Raw genomic sequence first — 25,956 nt, 5'->3', positions numbered from 1 at the left:
ATCTGATGTGCGACAATATTTTGCTGCTTTTAAATGTTGCTTTATCCTTTTAGTGAGTCAGAGAGAATCTGCAGAGGTACAGCGGCTTTTGCAACCTCAGGTCCAAACTTTTCCTTTCAAGAAAACTCCCAGAGAGATCATGCTTCCTTTACAAAAGGTAGACCCATTCCCTCTGGAGTCTGTTTGTTTTCTTCTACTCAGCTCACTTTCCAGGCTGGATTTTATCCATGTTCTTCCTTATCTCAGTTTCTTCCATAGTTTACTGGTCACCTAGTTACATTTCAGGAATGCATTGTGCAGGGCACTGTGAAACTATTATGAATTAATTATTATGAATTAATATTAATAGTTTAATTAATATTAAACTATTATGAATTTATATTAATAAAAGCAGTTATATAGCCAAAGCAAAAACATGATTAGAGATTCTGGGGAGTTCAGAGGTTAGAGGATGACGACCACTTCCAGTCAGATGGTGCTGGGGTACCTCTGGCAGGCTCACCTGCAGTTCTCATGAGTAAAATATTCCATGGTCATTATGATGGCTTGATTGTCAGGAAACATTAATCTGCTTATGTGGGGTGTGTGTGTGTGTGTGTATACACACATAAGTGCATATTTAATGATGACATTCTGATCTCTGTTTCAGAACTAAGCTATTTTAAGTTTTCACCAAATTAGAATCATTTCTGCAAAATAAATAAGGAGACTGTCCATCTTGCTACTCTCCTTAGAAAAGAGATGACGGAACCTCCCTCCCCTGGGATTTCTCTGAGACTTGTTTTCTGAGGAAATTTTGTAAATGAAAGAGAGAATTTTTTAGAAGTGGGAGGTTACCTGGGAATTTCCTTGTATGTTTTTTTTTTTTTCCCCATCGTCATAATAGAATGAGAAATGATAAAATTCTAGGTAATTGAAAGAGTTAAAAGGATTTTTGAGTTGGTTGCATCAGGGGAACAGATGGAGTGCACGTAGGTGGGGAGGCTACTATTCAAGTGGAGGAGGGTTACTGTGTGTTGGAAAGGCACGGATTTTGCGGGGTAGCTGGGGACTAGCTTATGTATTTGCTAGTGAACATAGTAAAGCGGAAGCCAGAGTGCATGGTCAGGAAGGGAGTTAACAGTCCGCTGACAAAGAGGAAGAATGCGGCAGCTGAACTAACTGAGGGGAGGTGAGAAGTTGGTAAATTGGTTTTGAGGTACCTAAAGGTCTTAAGAAACTAAGAAGCCTCAGGTAATAAGGAAATCAGTTTGGAAATATTAATATTGTTCCCTGCATTTGGGAAGTGTTTACGTATGAACAGAGAAGAAAATAAAGGAAGCAGCTCTGAATGACCACCTCGGGCTTTCACGGATACACAGATGAGCGAAGCATATCAAGGAAGTGAAATCAGGTTAAGCCTTCAAGTCACAGAGGCAGGAAACCAACGAAGGACATGGAGGTGCGAAGAAACCGATCTGGTACCAGTGATCAGACAGAGTGGGACAAACGACTCCAGCCTTTCTTCTTCGTGTTGGCATTTGAACGGTTCTTTGTTTTTTCTTTTTCTTTTTTTAAGCAGTTAGGTTCAGTAAAACAAGACAAAACAACAAACAAAAGTTGCCTTGGGTATGTTGGAACAAGGCCCTTTTCCTGTTGTGTTCTTGGTTCAGTGTGGTAAGTTTGCCCAGTATACAGGCCAAGCCATCTCTTCATCTGGCAGGGGGTAGTTGTTGCCCTGCACGGACCTCAGATTGTCTTAGAGATTCATGAGATTGTATTTATCAAGGCGCCTCCAAGGTGCTGGAGGAATCTGAGGAGCTGTTACCAGCATAACAATCTGCTATTTGTGGAGGACTTTCGATGTTACAGACATTCTTGTTTGAACTTTCAAATCGATTCTGCAACTTGTCACTAAGAGCCCCTTTCTTGCCTGTGTGTAATTAGCCAAAAAATGAATGAGAAGAGAGAGACAAATGTATGAATTCTATTATTATTTAGGAGAAAAGCAATTCAGTAAAACACAAAATAGCATGCACGCGTGCACACACACACATAAAAAGCACAAAGAGAGCACCGTACTTACTGCTTCTTTAAAGTATATTCTGAAAATAAACATAGTGGAGAGTTTTAGAAAGGTCCCTTTAGATCAGTGGTTCATGTACCTTTTTTAAAAATATTTATTTATTTATTTTTAGCTGCTTTGGGTCTTCACTGCTGTGCACAGGCTTTCTCTAGTTGCGGTGAGCGGGGGCTACTCTTCGTTGCGGTGCGCGGGCTTCTCATTGCGGCGGGCTTCTCTTGTTGCAGAGCACGGGCTCTAGGCGCGCGGGCTTCAGTAGTTGTGGCTCGTGGGCTTAGTTGCTCCGCGATATGTGGGATCTTCCTGGACCAGGGATCACACTCGTGTCCCCTGCATTGGCAGGTGAATTCTCAACCACTGCACCACCAGGGAAGCCCCCGATATGCCTTTTTAATTCATGAACTCTGTTGAGAATTGGATTAAAAAATTTATAGATCGCCTGTCCCCTCCTCAGGATATAAAAAATATGATCAGCGGTTCCCATAAGGGAACCTAAATCTAGGTAACATAAATGTGCGAATTGGGCCAAGTGCAGACAATAAAGAATGTTGGCATATGTGTCAAACTAGAAAGTAATGCCAAGTTAAGACAATAGAGAATGTTGATGTTTGTGAAAAATTAGGGTGCACATCCTTGCCTAAAGTAAATTCAAATTCTAAATAATTTCTTTCTCCTTTTTCTTTTTTTTTTAAATTGAATTGCAGTTGATTTATAATATTATGTTAGTTTCAGGTGTACAGCATAGTGATTCAGTATTTTTGCAGACTATACTCCACTATAGGTTATTACAAGATAATGGCCATAATTCCCTGTGCTATACAGTATATCCTTGTTGCTTATCTATTATAAATATAGTAGCTTGTATCGTTAATCCCATACCCCTAATTTGTCCCTTTCCCCTTTGGTAACCACAAGTTTGTTTTCCAGCTGTGAGTCTGATATTCATTTGTACTATTTTTTTTAGATTCCACGTGTAAGTGATCTCATACAGTATTTGTCTTTCTCCGTCTGACTTATTTCACTAAGCATAATATTTTCTAGGGTCATCCATGTTGCCACAAATGTCAGTATTTCATTCTTTTTTATATCTTAGTAATATTCCATTGTGTGTGTATGTGTGTGTGTGTGTGTGTGTGCGTGTGTGTGTGTATGTCACATCTTCCTAATCCAGTCATCTGTTGATAGACACCTGGGTTGCTTCCATGTCTTGGCTATTGTAAATAGTGCTGCTATGAACATTGGGGTGCATGTATCTTTTCGAATTAATGTTTCCATTTTTTTTCTGGATATATACCCAAGAGTGGAATTGCTGGATCATATGGTAGTTTTATTTTTAGTTTTTTGAGGAACCTCTATATTGTTTTCCATAGGGGCTGCACCAATAGTGTACAAGGGTTCACTTTTCTCTACATCCTAACCAACATTTGTTATTTGTAGACTTTTTCCTGATAGCCATTTTGACAGATGCGAGGTGATATTTCACTGTTGTTTTGACTTGCATTTCTGTAATAATTAGTGATGTCGAGCATCTTTTCATGTGCCTGTTGGCCATCTATGTGTCTTCTTTGGAGTAATGTCTTTTCAGGTCTTCTGCCCGTTTTTGGATTGGATTGTTTAAACATTTTTTTTTTAAAACAGCACCTGCTAAATACAACAAATGGGAGGTAAATTTGATCCCCCAGTTCCTCCAGTTTGCAATCCTAGGCTTTTACTTATTATGTGTAAACATGGGGGTATTCTCATTTTTTGCCCTAAGGCACGACAACAAGCTCAAATGCGTCACCAAATGGCAGAGGACAGCAAAGCAGATTACTCATCAATTCTTCAGAAATTCAACCACGAGCAGCATGAATATTACCATACTCACATTCCCAATATCTTTCAGGTAAGGAGTTCAGATCTCTCAGATTTGCTTTGCTTAGAAAAATGTAGCCTTGGAATCATGATTTCTGGGCTTATATTCTAAGTATTTATATAATTCTAAGTTTCCTCTAATTCAAGTCATTTTTTAAAACATTCAGATCAAGCACTGACTGACATTAAGATGAAATATAACATGAATCTCAAGATTAATCGATAGCCTTTGCAAACTTCCTTGGCTTGCCCCTGCAGCCATTCTTGGTCAGTCTTAGAACTGTGATCCTCAGATGAACACTCTTTTTGCTAAAAGGACCATTCTGGTTACAAAAATTCCAAATTAACCTTTAGGAATCTAAGCAGCATTGAGACAGGTGTAGGATTTAAATAGATGACAGTTCTTTCCTTTGGATTGTTTTTCTTTTGGCTACTTTAGGTTGTCAAAAATCGTATGAGAAAAGATACATACATTCCCACTCTGGGAATTTTTTACAAATTAAAGTCCAACTGTAGAAAAAATAATAAATATTTGTGTCATAGTGTCTACATGGCAGACAAGAACCTCCAGCTTGTAGAAGGCAAGTATACTACTAGTTAATGTACGTCTGTGTTGGGTCAAGGCAGTTAACCAAATACCATACTTTTGGTAAAGGACAAAGCAGTGCCTCAAAGATGGAGGAGATGTTTAAAATCTAATACCAAATGGTGTTAATAGTAAAACTACTTGAGTTTCGGGTTCTTACTGAAATTGGAATGGAATTGGGTAAAGTGTACATTTAGGCAGCCCAGCAATTCATAAAATAGGTGTCCAGCTGGCTAAGGTAGAGGCACAAGAAATTTACGGTTGCTGTAACTCTAACCTTTTTATAGGCCTACTTCCCGCCTAGAGAATTTTTTAGAGGTAGCAGTGCTGCCAAAAAACAACTTCCTTAAGTAACAGTGGACCAAATTGGGGCTTCCTTGGTGGCGTAGTGGTTAAGAATCTGCCTGCCAATGCAGGGGACACGGGTTCGAGCCCTGCTCTGGGAAGATCCCACATGTCACAGAGCAACTAAGCCTGAGTGCCACAACTACTGAGCCTGCACTCTAGAGCCCACGAGCCACAACTACTGAGCCCGTGCACCTAGAGCCCATGCTCCGCAACCAGAGAAGCCACCGCAATGAGAAGCCCGCGCATCACAACGAAGAGTAGCCCCCACTCGCCACAACTAGAGAAAGCCCGCGCACAGCAACAAAGACCCAACGCAGCCAAAATTTAATTAATTTTTTAAAAACCCAGAAAACAGTGGACCAAATTAATTTTATGCAAATTCTAATGTTTCAGAAAATACAAGAGATGGAGGAGAGGAGGATAGTGAGAATTGGAGAATCAGTGAAGACGTATGCAGAGCTGGATCGGCAGGTGATTCCAATCATCGGGAAGTGCTTGGATGGAATAGTAAAGGCAGCCGAGTCAATTGATCCGAAAAATGTAAGTACTGTAGTTTGGACTTAATTTATAACTAAGAGTTTGCTGTCCCATTATTTCCCTGCCCCTTTCCACAGTGACCATATTTAATCACCTGAAAGTAGTTGCTTTCAGTGGTCACAAATACTTTTCAACAGTAGCAGCACCACTTGAGAGTTTTTTAATTCGGCCTTCTGTGTTTTGGGTTAGTATAGTCACTGGCACACTTAGGACTGAACAGCTGAATCTGCTAGTATAGGTTTAGGTTCATATAACAATGGCAATAGTGTCTTAAGGTGGTTTATTTTTCCTTCCATGTAAAAATGTCTAGAGGCAAGAGGGTCCAACCATGGTATGGGCAGATGGTCTGCAACTTCTCAGCGACCCAGGCTTCTCCTAGTTCACAGCTTTTGATGATATGACTTTCAAACTCAATATGGCTTCTGTAGCTCCAACCATCACATCCAAATTCCAGAAAATGTTATATAGAGAAGGGCCCATGCCATCTCTTTAAAGAGGCTTCCAAAATTGCTCCCTGTACTTCTGCCTACATCTCAAGAGATCTCAGAGGTCAAAACTTAGGGGCCACCTCCTGCTGTACAGAAGACTGGGGAGTGAAGCCTTTTTGCTGGGTGGCCATGTGCCTGACTTAAAATCAGGGTTCTTGTTACTAAGAAGGAAGGGTGATTGGCTATTGCAAGACAATTGACACCTATGGCACACCTACAAAATCGGTGTCCACTGAAATAGCTACGGCAAATTAAAATGTGGGCTCACTGTAGGAAGTTGAGATTTTTCCAAATTGTCTTCTCTAGTAGTTGTTTTTTTTTCTTTAAGATTTATTTATTTATTTATTTTGTATTTATTTTTGGCTGCATTGGGTCTTTGTTGCTGCACGTGGGCTTTCTCTAGTTGCGGCAAGCGGGGGCTACTCTTCATTGCAGTGCGTGGGCTTCTCATCGCGGCGGCTTTTCTTGTTGCGGAACACGGGCTCTAGGCACGTGGGCTCAGTAGTTGTGGCTCGCAGGCTCTAGAGCGCAGGCTCAGTAGTTGTGGTGCACGGGCTTAGTTGTTTCACGGCATGGGGGATCTTCCCGGACCAAGGCTCGAACCCATGTCCCCTGCCTTGGCAGGCGGATTCTTAGCCACTGCACCACAAGGGAAGTGCCATCTAGTAGATTTTTTAAATCAGATGATCATTGAGTTAGAAAGTTATTACAAATCACATGTGCTTTTGTAACAGTTTAACTATACATCTATCTATCTATCTTTGGCACGATAGTTGCCATTTCCTTACACATTGGTCTTCACCACCTAACCCCAAGAAGATTCTGAACTCAAAGTTCCTAGCAGGGTGCACACCACAGAGTAGGCAATCAGTTCACTGATTTATTCAGCAAACATTTATTGCACCATTATCACCAGACACCATCTAGGTACTAGGGACACAGTGGAGGAAAAACAGAAGGGAGCTTACATTCTAGTAGAGGAGAGACTGTGAACAAATATATACATAAAGAAAAAGTATTCAATAAATTCATATCTTTGAACCACAATTAACCAAAGAAATCAGAGAGATTATATACTCTTTGCTTTGACTTTGTGTATGCCAAATTGCTTTAAGACCTTCTGATGAGACCAGTGTTTGTACTACTGTATTTTTCAAGGGAATCGCATAATAAATGGCCCAATTTTTCTGCTGTTAGCAAAGTCATTCTTAATTAATATTTGTTTCTGTAAATGTAGAAAAATGGTTAATTATTAAAAGTATCTTCAAATCTCAGCTAGACATGTAGCTTTACAAATTATTCTTTCTAATGATAAAAATATTACTAGAAAATCTATTATTAATCAATATAACTTATTTAGAATATCACCTGTATGAGGTCATCATAGTTCATTGTGTATAAGGTATTTGCATGCATTTGAACGTATTGGTGTGTGATGGGTGTAATTTCAGGATTCACAGCTGGCCATAGAAGCTTATAAGTCCGGTTTTGAGCCGCCTGGAGACATTGAATTTGAGGATTACACTCAGCCGATGAAGCGCACTGTGTCAGATAACAGCCTTTCGAATTCCAGAGGAGAAGGCAAATCAGAGCTCAAATTTGGTGGCAAATCCAAAGGAAAGTTATGGCCGTTCATCAAAAAAAATAAGGTACTGATGGCTGGACCCAGTGTGAAATGAGTGTTACAAAGTGTGGAGACGTTCACTTTATCTTTTAGTCTTAAAGGAACGAAGATTTTAAGCTTGTTTCAGAATGCAAAAAAAAAAGCTAGTGTGCTATTTTATTTTAAGACAGTATCTCTCTTTGGTGATGGTACCTTGGCCATGGCCATGTGTCTTATTTCAGACGCGTTATCACCTGCACCGTGTCACCCACACTAACAGATTACTGACCTCTGGCTTTTGCATCATGCCTTTCACTCCTAAGTCTCCTAGATTGCTGGTTACCTGGGCTGGGAGAAGGGAAATTGTACAACATTTCTATAACCATGTATCAGCATATCTAACTGAAATTGTTTCCATGGGTTAATATCTTGGTTTCCAACTCATGTTAACATATGTATCCATGAACATTTTTCATTTTCTTTTTATAGTGTGATACGTAAGTGCATGACAGCATTAACATAGGCATAAAGTATGATCAAGGCGACGTGACTCCTGTAACCTTAGAATAATTTAATATTTCAAGACTGTCTGTGCTGTTTTCACAACCTTAGCATTTAAGGACTTTCATTTTCTCCCATCAAGCTGTGTTAGTTTAGGTGGTTTAGAAATATTTACCCTTCTGGCTTACACTGGTTTAGAGTAACTAATTAGAACGGTAGTTTGCATGTGAAAGTCTGCATGAGCTTCTTGTCAGACATTTCTTGCTATTCTTCTGTTGCTTTACTTACTAAAACTCCCACTTTCATCATATTCCCATTTAACATATCCTTACATATTTTCTTTTGGACCATGGCCTAAATATTTAATTGTTTGTGTTTGACTTGCTTTGGGTTTTCAAATATTATTTGATGCTTATTTTTGTTTTGTGTCTTATCTTCTTGTTTCTGATTTTTTACTCTGTCACTGCTCCGTCTCTTACACGTAGCTTATGTCCCTTTTAACATCCCCCCATCAGCCTCCCCCACCTCCCCCTGCCTCTGCCTCACCCTCTGCTGTTCCCAACGGCCCCCAGTCTCCCAAGCAGCAAAAGGAACCCCTCTCCCATCGCTTCAACGAGTTCATGACCTCCAAACCCAAAATCCACTGCTTCAGGAGTCTAAAGCGTGGGGTAAGTTCTGCTCTGGAATCCTGTCTCTCTTGTGCACTTTGGTTGCATGTTTTGTTCTGCATAACTTATTTTGTTTGTGAATGACTCCATTGTGTTTTCCCATAACGTAAAACAATAAGAACCTATGATTCATTATAGCCGGAAAGAAGAAGCGCCACAGAGAGGAAAGAAGGAAGGAAGCAGGATGGGTGGGGGAGGGGTGGGGAGCCAGCCACCCCAGAGTTCTTTTTGTCTGTAGCACAGTTTGGATGGATCTTTCTCCGTTTCCCTTTTGAAACATCTAAGCCGTTAATATTTTACCTTGATTTTACCAAAGAAGGAAACTTAGATTTCGTTTCTAAAGCTAGCAACATTTGAGGCGTTGGAAATCACTGTATAGTCAGAAAATATTTGCTTAATAATTACTGAAACAATGTGTAGTGAGGGTCCTTTTCTCTGAGCTATGCCTCAGGGTTTGAGGCGAAATGGTATGGGTTACAGCGGTTTCTTTAGCTATTTTGGTGATGTACAAGGTGTTGATTAAATATCTGATAACAGACTGACTGCAAAAAGGCCTAATGCAGTATTTATCTTAAAGGGGGAAGTACTAGCGGCTCACATTTACTGAGTGCTCGTCGTTTGCCAGACTGTTCTATGCGCTCATTTACTTTTTTCAACCACCCTATGAACCTAGGTACTAAGAGTTCTTTATTTTACTGATAAGAAAACTGGTGCATACAAAGATGAAGTTAGGAAGATACAGAGCCAGGATTTAAAGCCAGGGAGCCTGCTTATGATCTGAGATTCTATGAGTCCATACTCAGGGGGAATCTCTTACACCATGATTGACTCATAAGTGGTTGTTATTTAGACTCAGGTTTGCCATCCTAACTAAGATCGCATGTGCTTAAGTCACAGGGTTTTATGGAATTGATCAGCAATCCAAAGTAGATACCAGTTCGGTTTTTTAGAAAAAGATTGGAACAAGGTCATTCCTAGCCTCCTGAATAAACCTAAATGGTCAGTCTAGTCTAAGCCATCCCCAGATATTCTTTATAATGAATAATGAGTAAACAAACATTAAGTGCATTAACATATCCAGTAAGGTTTTCTTTTGTCCTGTCCTGTGGGAGCTGAAATATAGTTGTAGTGGGATGTGTTCTTGTACAAATATAATTTTTACTTTTCCCTTCCTCTGTGTGAAAAAGTTGTAAATAGAGTAGATAGCTACATTGTTACCTTTTAAAATAAGGGACAAAAACCTCATTTCTTTATATGCAGAGTTCCTTTAATAATGGAATCTCAAAGTTTTATGCAAAGAATGCAGTTGGTGGAATTATCCTGTTTTAAGGTTACCCAGCATATCCAGGTTAAGAATTCGAATTTAATTTCCTAAAGATTTCAAGAGAGGCCTTGTTGGAAGGCAGAATATAGCTTCAAAAGTGGATCATGAATGGTATTGAGTTCTATAATTAGGTCTCCATTATGCTGGCTTTTAGAATTCTCCATCCATCTCTGCTCCTTGTTCATCGAAGAATTTTCAACATATGACTATGTGTCGCTATACTAGACTATAGACTATAAAATTTTACATTAACTGTAAATCAGTTACCCCATCTCTGCTGCTTCCAAAACCTTCACACAGCACTCATTTATTATATTTATAAAAATATCTCTGCATTGTCTTTTGGAATCTCGTAATGAAGGATGTTGAGTATTCATGACTGTTTACCATTTGTGTATGTATCTATTCCACTCTTCTCTCAACATCACAGTCTGTTGGTTGCAAATGGTTTCTGAATCATGTTTCATGGTGTTCTCTAAATGTTTAGGAAGAGACCAAGAATGTCAGTAATCAATAAGTGTAAGAAAAGATGGCTAGGAAAAAATTAACACTTGAAAACAAAAACAGTGAAATGAGAAACAGGTTATTCTGATTAATTAAGGGAACCCTATCCCATTTAAAAAAAATAATTAGCAAAAATAAATTTTATTTCTTATACCTCAAATCTGTGCTCAGCAAACTTCTATTTTTTTAAAAAAATTTCCTAAACGGTGAGTGTGTTTTTAAGAATAAACACACACACACACACACACACACACACACACACTAGAAGCATCAGTAAATAAATAGAAACATATTTTTGCTTCCCTCATTTTTCGTTGATCTGTTTTTAGGATCAGATTTGATGTACTTTTCTTCAGGAAGTAGCAGTGCAGAAAAAAAAAAGGAAAGGAAATACATCATAGAAGTAAATGAGGAAGTTTAAAAAAATCTGAAGTTTGGGGAAATAAATTTGATTTTAAAGCAATTTCAAAACTGAAGGTACAGGATCCGTGACTAAAATGCTGCAGTCCTTGCTATTTCATTTATTCTACTTTTTAACTTTAAGACTGTTGCACCAAAGATAGGAAAAGGATTCTAGGAGAATAACATGTTTCAGATCCAGATTTTAATCATTTGTTTCTATTATCAGAATGTATAAATCCTATGCAAACGTTTCTTCGCATAAATAATTTCATTTCTGAAGAGCTAAGTAGGATAAATCTTTTTTGTTGTAAATCATTCACATTTGTAAGCAAATGTCTCATTGAACATCTTTAAAGATTGGCATGCCACCATTATTTCACCTTTACTGAAGTCAAAGAAAAATGAAGCTAGATTGTGTGTTCTCAATTTGCAGTCTACAGAGTAACTTTATTGTCTTAACATTTCTTTTTCTGGTGTGAGCAAGGGGCTTCTAAATCTACAATATGGACATATTTTCCCCACGTTTTAGAGTTAATTGTACGGAAAAATACCATCATCGTTGATCAAAAGATTTTGAAAATCCCTACCAATTGTTTGTCAGATGTAACTACCTTCTGGTTACTTTCATTTTATTTATTTTACCTTGTTCTCTTGCTGATTATTGGCAGACTCAGTCTCTCTGTTTTCACAAAGAACTCGTGAAGAGGACGATAGGGAAACCCACGTATGCTTTTGAAGCTAGGGATTATGTTGTAAGTTAACCTGTGACGACTAGGTCATACGGTCACGGCACAGGCACTAACCCCTGTGACAGCACCAAGACTGGGGACCCAGATGCTCTCTGACCCGGACACTGGGAAAAGCCTCACTGTATCGATCCAACCACACAGGCTTCTTCTTCCGGAAAAGTTACATGGAAAAAGGAACCAAACTATCAAACTTCCTAAAAATGTCAGTGAGCTGATCTTGTGTTTTTCCCCTTTTCATTGATTGGGATTGCCGTCTGAGCTGTTGTCACTGGGTATGATTTTACGGCAGAATTTCACCCCTAAAAGGCAGCTGGTCACGGGAGAATGACACTCTCGCAGACGGCAGCGTGTAGCACGCTTACCCACACCCACGTCTGAAACAGATGGATCCGTGGATCCGTAAGGGACAACCAAAAAAATCAGTGAAGCCTGAGTAAGGTCATAGAGCAGTGAAATGACTTTCCGTGGGCCTTAAACCAGATACTTATATATTCGTGTTCACTGTCCCCTTTCTTTGTACTTGAGGTTAGTACCTGTGACGGCCCAATAACACATGGATCCGCCAGCTCTGTGTGCCCTCATGTGTTATTGACACTCGTGGCTCCCCAGGCTCCGTAATTGTTGCCTGGAACTGACAGCTTTTTAGTTCTTCAGGTGTCTTGCAATGCACTTAATGCAACCTTTAAAAGTGTTCTCTTGGCAGATGATTCAGTTTCTAATTTGAAATGATCTAACTGGCTGGCTTACAGCTTAAGACCAAACACCAGTTTATAATTGTTAAAAAGGATACCATATACTATGATGGCACTTCTTGTAGATTATCCATCACTGTTCACTTCAGAAAAGTGAATTTGTCTGAGAATTCGATATTGCCTATCTCTAATTGGGATTTGTTCTCAATCCTAATGACTTGCTTTTATTATGAAGTGGTTATATTCCTATGCTTAGTTTTGATGTTAGAATTCTGTTTTTGGAATGCTTAAGAAAGAATATATTACTTTAAGCAATGGAAGTAGCAAATAGAAAGCAGATAGAGTGCCGAGTTCAAATTAGCGACATTTACACAGTAATGTCTGAGAAACATTTGTATGTGGTCGTATGCTTCGCAGGGAAGATATTTGCAAAGTTTTCTGCTGTGCACCATAAGTGTTGTCTGTAAAGAACTCAAATTGTGATGAACAGATCTGTGCTAAAGTTTACAGGAGGGGCTCAAGGCATTCATGTAGGTTGCCTACGTGAGAGCGGTCATGAATATGACTGTACCTGTTTCCCCCAAAGTCCTGTCTTGCTACTTCTTTCCTTAAAAGTCCTTTTCCCCATAGGGACAATTTCTTTAAAAGCTTAATGCTTGTTCACAAAGAAGTATCAACTTTGAGTTAATCTGAAGAATAAGATTTTTAAAATCTAGTTAAGGAATTTTTAACTCCCCTCCCAATTTAAAATCAAAGGACACTTTCTTTGGTACTTTGTCTCTGACATATTTTTGGATCCTACTACCAATTGCCTAAACTTTAGGGTTGATAACAGCTAAGTAAGTGTGCACCGAGCTCTCAAAATACTGCTTTATAGCCAAAAAGCATGTTTCACCTGTTTCTGAAGAACCAATATTTCTTTTCCTAGTTTTGAGATGCCTTTTAATCTGGTTTGGATCCAGTAATTAGTACAGTTTTGCCAGTCTCCGGGCCTAGCAGAATTGCAGCTGCTGTGTCCTGATAATTAACAGGAAATGCATAGCAAGGAGTAAGTACACCTCAGTAGTTGAGACAGTTGGCTATCTATTTCCTAAAGGTAACTTGTAAGAGCAGCAGCTTCTGTTAACTCCCCAGATGCTCTATAGAACCCCTGTGGGTAGGGCTCTGAGTTCGATAGAAAGCCCCAGAAGACACCTTCTGCAGAGCAAAAGGTGCATGCAGTCCACAGGTGGGAGAGAGCATCATGCTTCCACCTCCAGCCAGGCGCTGAAAGGCTCCCTGGAGGTTGGTTCTTAGAGCATCTTCCAGTCCTTTGTTCCCATTTACCAGTTTGAGACTTTGCCTTAATACCTTTAGGAAATGCCACTGTTCGTATTTATTAGATCTCCTTAAGATAAAAATATTACTGGGATGTTGTGGAACTAATTGCTTTCCCAGCGCTTTTAGTCTGTGTGAAACTTTCCATGGGAAATTTGGTGAACAAAAGGCTATGTGATTATTTCCATTTTTTATAATCATGCTATTTCACCGACTGCAAACTTATATTGGTTTATACTCAGGCTGATGTGACCAATCCAATGTAAATGGAAACTCTCCTTTTCTATCTTTATACTTTGCTCTGGCAACGTGGCAGCTAAAGAAAGGTTTTGGTCGATCAGCCCCTCTTGGGAACTTTGGCACAGAACCGCTACAAATCATTTTCACAAAGCGCTAGGTGAATTGATGTGTTATGTTAATTCAGTGTAATGGACCAAGTTCCTCTTCTTCTCATGTGTTGTTGTTTCTCTCTCTCTCTCTCTCTCTCTCTCTCTCGCTTTCTTTTTTTTTCCCTGTTACCCCTTCAATTTTTACACGAAGCTTTCTCTCAAGCTGGTAAGCACAATTCCTCCATGCATGTCCTGAATCTAATCAGGTTTTTTGGTGTATGTTTTGTGGGTGCTGTGCCATTGTGCAACAAATCTTCAGAGTCAACTGTTGATTTGTGTTTCTCTTGTGTGTGCTTTTGTTGGTGTTTCTTTATTAGACCTCTGGAATACAAAGGTCCAGAGTCTAACAGAGGTGACTGTAATCTTTTCAAGTTGCTAAGAAAATTAACGCTTAACTCATGATTTGGTTTTCTTTACCACTGGAGTCTTAAGAGGATGACAGGTGTTGATAAACTTTATTTAAATATGAACATAAACATGAATATTAGATATGAGGGAGTTTATGTATTGGATCATTCGGAATAAAAGCAAATATAATCGTTGAAAATTGCTCCTCCCCGGGAGCCACAGAAGCAGATGAAAAATGCTGGGGACCTGAGGGAGACATGCAGGAATGATGCCGGGCTCCAACTCAGGTCTCAGGCACCTTCGAGAATTGGAGGTCACGAAATCTTTAAGTTGCTACATGAATACATTGGTGCCTTGTGCATAGCTGATTTAAGAAATCAAAGACGATTTTATGGACAATGAAAAGAGCCTCCTAAGCCTTTCTAAAACGATTTCTTTAGTGTTCGGTGTTGTTTCTACTTTTAATTCCATAGCCCTAGTAAATAGTCAAACTAATCATTAAATCTATTAAAAGAAACTCTTAACCACATAACCCATTACTGTACTTCAAATATGTGTAAGTTACGTAATAGTCTCCAACACCACAGCTGAGAATATCCTAAAATTACGGACAGTGATGAACTGTGACACTTCAACCAGGGATAAGACCAGCATTTTATGCGCTGCTGTTGAGAAAGTATGACAATATTTTATGGTTATCCTTATACATACTTCTATATGTGTTTCAGTACATACATAAACATATATATACATAATTTTTCGACCTGACTCAGTATTTGGCAACTGTTCCAGCCCTCAGGAAAAGGAATATTTTATTAAATTAAACATTTCTTAGATGGCAAAATAAAATCCTGAGAAGAGTTCTACAAGAAGGAAAGATCTTAAATGAACATCAGTCATTAGCAGCAGTATGAATTTGGGAGAAATTGGATCCATTAACTGGGAGCCTCTCAGATGCCAGGATTTCTTTTTTGCCCTTTATTTGTTCTTTCGCTCACGTGCTAGCAGCTAAAGATAACATTATCGGGCAGTCTTTCTGTTTGAGATAAATCATTTTACCAACCTTGTATTGAACTGCTGCTCGATGCCCTTACTTTGAAGCTAATAGAGAAGTTACACACAGATGGTTTGGGTGTAAAAATAATAAAACTCAAGAAGCAGCTCGTGCCATTGCCCAGGAGCAAGTGTTTGATTCCAGTAGCAGGTAAAACGAGATCCTCTTAGAGCCACAGCCATTGAAAATATACGTATTTTGGCCCCTTTTCCAAACCCTGGTACTGCCAGTATACTAGGGGCCCCTCCAAAGAGTTCAGAAAATCTATTCTGCCTCGAAGGTAGAAATAAAAATTCCTTTGTGGCAAAATGAATCATAGGTGAGAGTATTGTTCGAAAGAATTCAAGCTTCAAAAGGTGAATAGGACAAAATGAACCTTTGAAGGTACTTTCCAGAAACCTTGAGTTTCTTTGGATCTAGAAGAAGCTGTTGACCTGAATCTCCAATGGTAACATGAAGTTTGTTTGAGGCATAGTTACTGGGATGAGTTTTTAAATAACAACACAGAAATATAGAATATCTATTGAAAGGGACCTAACTGGTCAGTTAGACTAACTCCTGATCAAGTGAAGGGGATCATTTATTATTTAATTGCTTTCGTTTTTGTAGGTAATCAGGGTTGCGTTTGTTGTTGTTGTTTGGGCCATCTATTTATAAGTCATAAGTTAGAGTGTTGTTTACTACAGTTTTTTTTGCACCTGTTTATCCAGTGCAAACCTTATACCTGTTCACAGTCTAGACCTATGTGGTACAATGTGGTATCCACTCACCACAGGTAACTTAATTAAATTTAACTTAATTTAAATGAAAAGTAACTAAAATTTTAAAATTCAGTTCCACAGTTGTACTGGGCACACTTCAAGGGCTCAACAGCCATATGTGGCTACAATATTGGACGGTGCAGATGTGAGAACATTTCCATCACTGAGAAAGTTCTTTTGGGTCTCATAGCACATAGCGAGGCTCAATAAATATGTGTGAATGAACACTGACTGCTTACTAGGTTTGCCGACCTCTGCAGCAGTGTATCTCACGCTGTGTTTTGTCGCATTCTAGCATTAAAACAAAAATGAAAACAAAACCAAAATCTCTGTTCTAGAAAACATGCTGATCTGTTTTAAGTCAATTCAGCATGAGAACAAAGTACTGAGCTTTCAGGCTCAGTGATTGAGTTGAGAAAATTGAAAAGCACTTAATTAAGGTTTCAAGTGTTATAGCACAATAGTATATGGAAAAGGGAAAACAAGTCTGCTTTATTTTTATATTGAAGATTACTTGGCTTCATCTTAGTTTTAGAAGCAAGTTGAACTTCCTTGGTTTGGCATTAGGGAATAATCGCTTCTGTTTTGCTTTTCACTCACACACACACACACACACACACACACGCACACGCACACAAGTCTTTGAGACTATTAGCTGAAAGGTCTTTGGTGGCCTTAGTGGTGAACTATTTGCTGAATCACAAACTTCCAGCCCAGCAGCCTGGCGTTTTCTCATAAGCAGCCTAGGAACTTTAGTCACAAGCCCCCGTGTAAGCTGCTTGGCAAACTCAAGCTAATTTTGCAATTACATTATCCGGGTCCCTTCTTTTCCACCCACTCCCAGGCAAGCCTGTCTTGCCTTTGTTTAATTGGTTCTAAAGCAAAATCCCTTTTCTAAATTCCCTGGCTTATCCCTGGCTATTGATAAATTTCTCTTTCTTTATGAAAATAGCCTCATTTAAGGAAAAGCACTTGATGGCCACAACTTAGGTACAGCTTCTGACGTGTAAGCGTAGGTAGGAGTCTAGAAACTCACGGTTGATATTTTCTACTTAAATCACATGCACAGAGGAGAGAGAGCAATTTTTTTGAAAGGGAATCAAGATATCAAAGTACACTTCTTCTGATGAATTAGAAACAGCTGAGGCTGACTTCATACGCTGTGGGAAGTTGGGTTTGAATTTGGGGCTGGGGGCGGTGTTCTCTATGAATTCTCTGAGATGATCCTAAAGATGATGAAAAAGAACCGACCAGATTTTTAGAGGCAGCAGAGGCAAGAAGAGTGCATGGGAGGGAGGTGGGGGGGGGATTTTTTTTTTAATGTCCCTTTTACCCACATTCTCTGAGGAACTAGACGTCCCATCTGTCACTTCACGGGGATGGAAACTTTCGGCCTCAGCCTGTGTGAAGAGACGGGAAGGAATACTCAGACTGGGTGGGGTGGGGGGAAGCAGTGCCATCGAAATGAAACAGTTGGCGGGGGCACTTATCACTGTTTTATGTGAAGAAACAAACCTAAAGCTTCAGTGTTGCCACCGACACTGACACTAAAGTGCAGAATCAGTCTCCAAATTTGTTTTTCATTGATCCTCTCTGGAGTCAAAAGTATATCTTCCTGTCTCGGTGCTCCCTGCCTTGTCAGAGGTGTCTGGGCCGGCATGAAAATGGTTTGCGGGCCTTTTGCAGTTTGCATGCACTGATTTTTGCATCTCAGCTGGGTGTCGTGGGAAAGAGCTTAATTTAGTTCATGAAAACACATGCAGACGTCTGCATTGCCCTGTTGTCTGGGGACTCTTTCCCGCAGGCTTCCCTCGGTGTCTTTTTGTCAAGGAGTGCCGTGAGGTTTCTATTTCTTTTTGCATCTGCAGGGTGCGACTCCAGAAGATTTCAGCAACCTCCCACCTGAACAGAGAAGGAAAAAGCTACAACAGAAAGTCGATGAACTAAATAAAGAAATTCAAAAGGAGATGGATCAAAGGTAGAGTGGATCAATACGACTTATTAAGACATTTGAGTTCGGTTTGGAAAGATGGGAGGCCCTACATCAGATTTTAATCCAAGTGATTATTTCAGTCGTGTGTTTGGTTGTAGTCTACTGGATTGCTTTAGTAAAGACAGGGAGGATTCTTTTAACAAATAGGTATTATTCTGAGTTTGGACAACAAAATACATATGATTATCTTCTTCATTTTTGTATGTGTTCACTTACTTTAATAATGCTACATTTACCATGTTATCACCATGGAATGTAAATTCAGGTTAGACAAGAAAATTTCACAAGTACAGCAGAGCACTCTGTAGCATACCGAAGTTTGTATAATGTCTGACCAAACCAGTTTGCTCATAAATCACTTCCATTATAGGTGATCTATTTAGTTTAATATTTATGATTCTTATAGAGAAAATAAACATACTATACACATTTAAAAAAGTGTTTTCATTTACCTCTGCATTAGCACTTAAAAAACACATTTCTGTTTCAAAATGCATATTAGCCACAAAAAGGAACAACATTGGAACAACATTGGAACAAAAGGAACAACATCTCATTTGTAGAGATGTAGATGGACCTAGAGACTGTCATACAGAGTGAAGTAAGCCAGAAAGAGAAAAACAAATATCGTATATTAACGCATATATGTGGAATCTAGAAAAATGGTACAGATGAACCCATTTGTAGGGCAGGAATAGAGACGTAGATGTAGAGAACAGACATGTGGACACGGGGGGGAACGGGAGGATGGGACGAATTGGGAGATTAGGTTTGACATAAATACACTACCATGTGTAAACTAGATGGCTAGTGGGAACCTGCTGTATAGCACAGGGAGCTCAGCTTGGTGCTCTGTGATGACCTAGATGCGGGGGCAGGGGGGAGGTCCACGAGGGAGGGGATATATGTACACATATAGCTGATTCACTTCATTGTACAGTAGAAACTAACACAACACTGTAAAGCAATTTTACTCCAATAAAAAAAAATATTCTAATATAACAGCAGCAAAATATAGCCCTGCAATTACAAAAGTGCTAAACGGGGATCTACAATTATTTTCTTTTTTTAAATTAATTAATTTCTTTATGGCTGCGTTGGGTCTTCATTGCTGCGTGTGGTTTTTCTCTAGTTGCGGCGAGCAGGGGCTACTCTTCGTTGCTGTGCGCGGGCTTCTCATTGCGGTGGCTTCTCTTTGTTGTGGAGCACGGGCTCTAGGCACGCGGGCTTCAGTAGTTGTGGCTCACGGGCTTAGTTGCTCTGCGGCACGTGGGATCTTCCCAGACCGGGGATCGAACCCATGTCCCCTGCATTGGCAGGTAGATTCTCAACCACTGCACCACCAGGGAAGTCCCTTAAGTTATTTTCATATTTACAACTATGATTCTGAAATAAATACTACTTCTAAGCAGCTCTGTTATCAGCTTTTTAGGTTTGGTTTAAAAACATACATATAATTGCTAGGAGGTTTATAATGTTGTATTCCGTTCCTGAAAGCGTTCCTCAAAAGCCAACCAGCCCTCAAAACAGTGCTCAGTCCACAAGGCAGTCAGAAAGAGTTAAATTAACTGGGGTAAATAAGAGTCCTGCGTTACATCAAAAGCATGTGATATTCTGCAGCAACTAACTGGGAGCATTTCAGGATTGATTGGCGTGTTGTCCTCTTTAGAACTAATTTCATCAGAAGAGTTTAAGAAGGTGGACATTGGGGACTTCCCTGGTGGTCCAGTGGTAAAGAATCCGCCTGACAATGCAGGGGACCGCGGGTTCGATCCCTGGTCGGGGAACTAAGATCCCACATGCCGCGGGGCAACTAAGCCTACGTGCCACAACTACTGAGCTTGCGCGCCTCAGCGAGAGAGCCTGCATGCCACAAACTACAGAGCCCACGCACCCTGGAGACTGTGCGCCACAACTAGCGAAGAGAAAACCCGCACGCCACGACTAGAGAAGAGAAAACCCACGCGCCACAACTAGAGAGAAGCCCGCGCGTCACAACGAAGATCCCCCATGCCGCAACTAAGACCTGACACAGTCAAAAATAAATAAAATAAATTAATGATAAATAAATCTTAAAAAAAAAAATAAGGTGGACATTGTACCACTACCAAGTGCATTTAAAAGTGACATGTTTCTTCTGTGCTAATTTGACACCCCTGAATGACCTAGCTAGTGAACTAGTCACGGTAACTTGGTCACCAGGCAAACCAAACCTGCAAGAAAGGACGCCAGTGTTCAAATTACCATGTTATTGTCTGACCCAGTTTATTTTCAACATAAACATACAATCTCAATATGAGATGTCTAACTAAGTAAGCAAGCACCGCCAACAAGACCAAGACAGCATCTCCTGTTCCAAGGTTTAGGTTTTGCCCAGAATTCTCGGTACGTGGAATAGCCCACACCAAGAGTCATTGCTCCCATAACAAAGCCTTGGGCTGCCACGCGCATGTGGATCAAATAAACAGACATTTTAGTATTTCCCCTGCTCTTCAATCTATATAATCCATATGCAACGATTGCTGCAAAAACCTGCCATTCCAATGGGGACAAATGGTGCCTCTCTAGCTTTCTGGATAGAGAGGCACATGTAGTGATTGAAGAATCTTCAGACAATGACAAGACATCTCAGGCTCCAACTGGCTTCAAAAAGATTTTCTGGTGGTTTTTGCTTGTTTGTTTTTGTTTAGTTTGGCCGTACCACGTGGCTTGTAGGATCTTAGTTCCCTGACCAGGGATTGAACCTGGGTTGTGGCAGTGAAAGCCCGGAATCCTAACCACTAGGCCACCAGGGAACTCCTGTTTTCTCTCTATCATGAGTGTAGAGGTGAAGTTTTTGTACAAATGAGGAAGAGCAAAGTGGCATGACCCCCACCCTATCCCTAGCCCCACGTCGGAGCTTTGGATACAAAATGTACTTGTCTTTCTATTTGAGGGTAAGTAAAAATCAGCCTTCCTATAGATTCTCATGTCTTCTTGTCTTTTTATAGAGTGTGTTGATGGTATCTAGAAAACAAGTCACAGTATGTCTTATACACATCACCAGCCATTAGAGGTATAAATATTTGCTTGTTCTTGACAAGCACCTGCCCATCTGCCCAGGCTCCCACTGTGAGAGTCCCCTGGTTTCTGAGCTGTTCTATAAGTTTGATCCTAGGGATGGTAGGTTGGTACATATGCAAAAAAAGAAAAGAAAAAATTAGGAAAAGATTCAGTATCTCTTCCCATTTGCACTTCCTTCCCACATTTATAACGAATAATACCTTCACATCATTTAGGGGATACTTGCTAATAATCCTGATTGAAAAGCCACTTTAGGGAACTATACTCAATATTTTATAATAACCTATAAGGGAAAAGAATCTGGAAAGAAAAAGATATGTGTATGTATAACTGAATCACTTTGCTGTACACCTGAAACTAACACAACATTGTAAATCAACTGTACTCCAGTTAAAAAAAAGAAAAAGGAAAAGAACAGCCACTTTTTATTCTCTCACCTTCTATATTCTCACTGACGGAATTAAGTGAATCATCATTAATGGCGATTTGAACTTAAAAGATAACTTGAGATTTTGTGCTCTATAAGTAGGCCAAATTGTAGTCCTACATAAATTTAGTTATATTGAAGCTGGGGTTAAAACTTGGTTGTGCAAAAAATAAACAAACTTGGTAAGGCAGTCAGTTTAAGTACATGCAAAAGAAAAGAGGGTTTTGATTTTTTTTTAATCTCTGGGAGAGCAACTCCTGAAAAATAGATCGTTTTATAAACATTGTTGCAGTATGTTAAAAAGAGGAACACATATGATGAACTTTGTTCTAGTTTTATATTAAAAATATATTTTATGAAATAAAAATTTTTTGTACTTTTTATAAATAAAAGTCTCTGTATGTTTTATAACATCTGGGACCAAATATAAAAGGGTTTATAAATGTATTATAAACCTCCTGCTGTTTACTAAGTGAGCACTTATATTTTGCACAGGAGTAACAAGTTATGACTCAAATATCTGAAATGACATTTTATAGGCTGTTGACAGACTCTAATTGTTTGATATCATTCAGGAAAGTTTCTCTGTCACTTGGGTTGTGGCCGTGGAACTTGGTTAACATTTGAAACCCCAGAGCAGCGCTTGCTGGTAATAAGGCAAATCACGTTCAACCATTCACTTCACCTCTGTTTATCGAGCATTTACTGTGTACAAGGAAATATTCTAGCTATAGCAATGAGGATAAAGCAATGAACAAAACATCAAAAACATCTGTTCTCATGCAACTTACATTCTGTGCAGGAGGAACAGAAAATAAAAGGTTTTGAGCAGAGGTGGCACGATCTGGAAAAGCCTGGATTTTTGTTTGTTTTCGGTTTTGTTTTTTTTTAATAATCCAAAAAGGCAAGAAAGGAGAGAAAAAATATTAATATGTAGAATAGGCAGGACAAATCAAAAGCACAAAATAGAGTGGAAGATTTAAAATACCAAGCACACTAGACACCCCGGATTCCAATCTGGTTCCACCCGTTTCTTTTGCAAACTTTGGACAAGATTCTTAACCTCTCAGCACCTCGGTTTCCTCACCTTGGAAAGGGAGTTAATACGCCTGTCTATGAGGATTAAGTGTGTCAGGGTATGTCGCGTGCTGAGGACACTGCCTGGCATATCGTGTTCGTAAAATAAAACGAAGCAGTATGGTAAATGTGAACAGACTACATGTTCCAACTAAGATTTTCAGACTGGACAAAAAACTAAAATCCACACGTATGCTAGTTACAAAAGACACGTCCAACTCCTAAAGTGCAGAAAGGTTGAAAGCAAAGACTGGAAAAAGATGGGGCTTCCCTGGTGGCGCAGTGGTTGAGAATCCGCCTGCCAGGGCTTCCCTGGTGGCGCAGTGGTTGAGAATCTGCCTGCCAATGCAGGGGACACGGGTTCGAGCCCTGGTCTGGGAAGATCCCACATGCCGCGGAGCAACTAGGCCTGTGAGCCACATCTACTGAGCATGCGTGTCTGGAGCTTGTGCTCCGCGACAAGAGAGGCTGCGACATTGAGAGGCCCACGCACCGTGATGAAGAGTGGCCCCTGCTCGCCGCAACTAGAGAAAGCCCTCGCACAGAAACGAAGACCCAACACAGCCAAAAATAAATAAATAATTAGTTAATTTTAAAAAAAGAAAAAAAAGAATCCGCCTGCCAATGCAGGGGTCAGGGGTTCGAGCCCTGGTCTGGGAAGGTCCCACATGCCGCAGAGCAACTAAGCCCGTGAGCCGCAACTACTGAGCCCACGTGCCACAACTACTGAAGCCCGCATGCCTATAGTCCGTGCTCCGCAACAAGAGAAGCCACTGCAATGAGAAGCCTGCGCGCAATGACGAAGACCCAGTGCAGCCAAAAATTAATTAATTAATTATTTTTTAAAAAGAATGGAAAAAGACAGACCATGCAGGTACCGACCAGAAGGAAAACTGGTGTGAGAAGACTGACTTGCAGGCCAAAAAACACCCCAAACTATTCAGCTCAAAAGGATCAACTTCATAAAATAAATGATTCAAATAACAAATGGCTCAATTCACCAAGAAGAGATACAATTTTAAATCTGTAGAACCATACTAGCGTCACCTCAAAATATAGAAAAGGTTATGCTATTAACCTTCTGGCCTAAGTACAAGAAATACGAATACATCATTATAGTGGGAGATTCTTCACGCACTTTTCTTGGTAATTGATAGAATAGATTAGCAGACAGTCAGGATAGAGGATTTGAACAAAATAATTAACAAAATTGACCTAATACACAGATATCCAATAACTGCATGCTACACATTCTTTTCAAGCACACATAGAACATTTCCAAAAATTGGGCATATCCTGGTTTTATAAAATGAATCTCAACAACCATCAAAGGATAGACATCATTCAAAGTACGTTCTCTGAAGGCTGCAATTAAGCTGGATATCAATAACAAAAATTTAGAAATTAAGAAATGTGGGGCTTCCCTGGTGGCGCAGTGGTTGAGAGTCTGCCTGCCGATGCAGGGGACACGGGTTCGTGCCCCGGTCCGGGAAGATCCCACATGCCGCGGAGCGGCTGGGCCCGTGAGCCATGGCCGCTGAGCCTGCGTGTCCGGAGCCTGTGCTCCACAGCCGGAGAGGCCACAACAGTGAGAGGCCCGCATACCAAAAAAGAAAGAAAGAAAGAAATGTGGCTCTCAACTAACAACATTGTAAAACAACTATACCCCCTTAAAAAATAAAATAAAATAAAATGTGGCTCTCCGCAGGGCTCAGTTACAGCAAGAAGCCTGCTCAGTCAAGTTAGAAAGGCTCCCCACCCTTCTTATCACTCTGGCATGAAGTCAGGAAGGATCCTGTTAAGTTGGTTTAGCAGGAATCATTCCATTCACCTTTGATTTTCCATCCACCGAGTCCCTCATTCTGCTTATTGGCTAAAAATCCCCAGCTGTCTTTACTATATTAGGAATTGAGCCCAGCTCTAAACTGAGGTGTCTTTTCCCCGATTGCGATTGTTTTTTGTTTTTTTAAAGGAAAATCTGTTTTTACTACTTAAAAAAAAAAAAGAAAGAAATGTGGCTCTAAGTAACACATAGATTAAGGAAGAAGTCATCATAGATACTAGAAAATATATGAAACAGAACTGAGCCTTAACCTTAACGTACATTCTCCATCTCCGTTTTGGGGATGTCACTAAAGCCATGCTTATAAAAGAAAATTTAAAGCTTCCAATACATATTAGAAACAAAGAAGGCTGCAAATCATATGAGCTAAGCATCCCTCTTAAGAAGTTAGAAAAAGAGTAGCAAATTGAACCAAAGAAAATAGAAGAAAGGGAACGATAAAGGAAACTATCAATTAATGACATAGAATCACACATTCAACAGAGAGGATGAACAGAGCCAAAAGCTGCTTCCTTGAAATGATTAACAAAATTGAAAAACCTGCAGAGATTCATTAGGAGAGACCTGGATGAGAGGAATGCGAGATAGTGATTTTAAACAACTCTTCTGAGAAGTTTTGCTGAGAAATAGGGTACCGGAGGTATAGGCCATGAAGTCGAGAGAAGACTTGTGTACATGTGGATGACCTTGCAGTTTGTTTGCTGTAGGGACATTTATTCATGTAACAAATACTTAGTGAGATCTATAGTGCACCAGGCGTGGTCCGGTCACTGGGGGTTTATCATGGTCATAAAGGGCTTGAGCCCAGAGAGCTCCTTGGAGAGCTGCTGTTCTAGGTGGGAGAGACAGACAATAAACAAGCATAATAACAAGTCATATAATGTTGGGAAGAGATACATGCAGTGGAAATAAAAGAAAGTAGAGCGAGGTAAGTGGGCTGGGAGGGCAAGTGGGTGGAGGGCTCCCGTGGAGACCTGGTCTTAGGGAAGAACAGAGGGTTCATTGTGCCCACCAAGGGGCAATACGGGCTCAGAGGCAAGGGGGCAGGTGGGGGGGGGGTGAGGACTTGTGGAAATTCTCTGCCACTTATTTCTGTATTTTTGATTAAACTATTTCCCGTGACTCAAAATACAGTTTGTGTTGTTGGTCTTATGCTGGGTGATTGGTGTAGAGTTTCTTTTGCTGAAGCTCATTAAAGTTAGCCCCTCACCCTCGGCAGGGAGCCATTTGCTCTAAATTTAACTCGAATGCTCCTGAAGTGCCTTGAAGCCAGGGTTCCAGTTAGCAGAGCTCTCTGGTCCTAGAAACAACCTTCAGAGGGCTGCTATGGGCGGCCTTCCAGACAGGATTGCAGGAGGGGTGTGGG

General features: G+C 40.1%; 1 protein-coding gene across 15 annotated transcripts in view; it reads left to right on the top strand.

Moving 5' to 3' along the window:
* The window catches only part of FNBP1 (formin binding protein 1), a 141,176-nt gene that overhangs the window by 102,872 nt on the left and 12,348 nt on the right, over positions 1 to 25,956 (top strand). For 5 of the 15 annotated variants that reach the window (XM_089913858.1, XM_089913867.1, XM_089913857.1 and 2 more), the window contains 6 exons: positions 3,819 to 3,947; positions 5,244 to 5,390; positions 7,327 to 7,524; positions 8,465 to 8,647; positions 14,176 to 14,190; positions 18,056 to 18,165. In XM_089913858.1, the coding sequence (XP_089769984.1) occupies positions 3,819 to 3,947; positions 5,244 to 5,390; positions 7,327 to 7,524; positions 8,465 to 8,647; positions 14,176 to 14,190; positions 18,056 to 18,165 (782 nt within the window). The remainder of the gene's footprint in view (positions 1 to 3,818; positions 3,948 to 5,243; positions 5,391 to 7,326; positions 7,525 to 8,464; positions 8,648 to 14,175; positions 14,191 to 18,055; positions 18,166 to 25,956) is intronic. The other 10 variants (XM_089913861.1, XM_022578465.3, XM_089913862.1 and 7 more) reach the window with 5 other exon arrangements.

Source organism: Delphinapterus leucas, chromosome 6 (assembly GCF_059928025.1).
Source record: "Delphinapterus leucas isolate spDelLeu-1000000601 "Yukka" chromosome 6, BTC_Dleu_Yukka2, whole genome shotgun sequence".
NCBI lineage: Eukaryota > Metazoa > Chordata > Mammalia > Artiodactyla > Monodontidae > Delphinapterus > Delphinapterus leucas.
The sequence above is the reverse complement of the archived record's forward strand: the minus strand, read 5'-3'. Positions and strand labels throughout refer to the sequence as shown.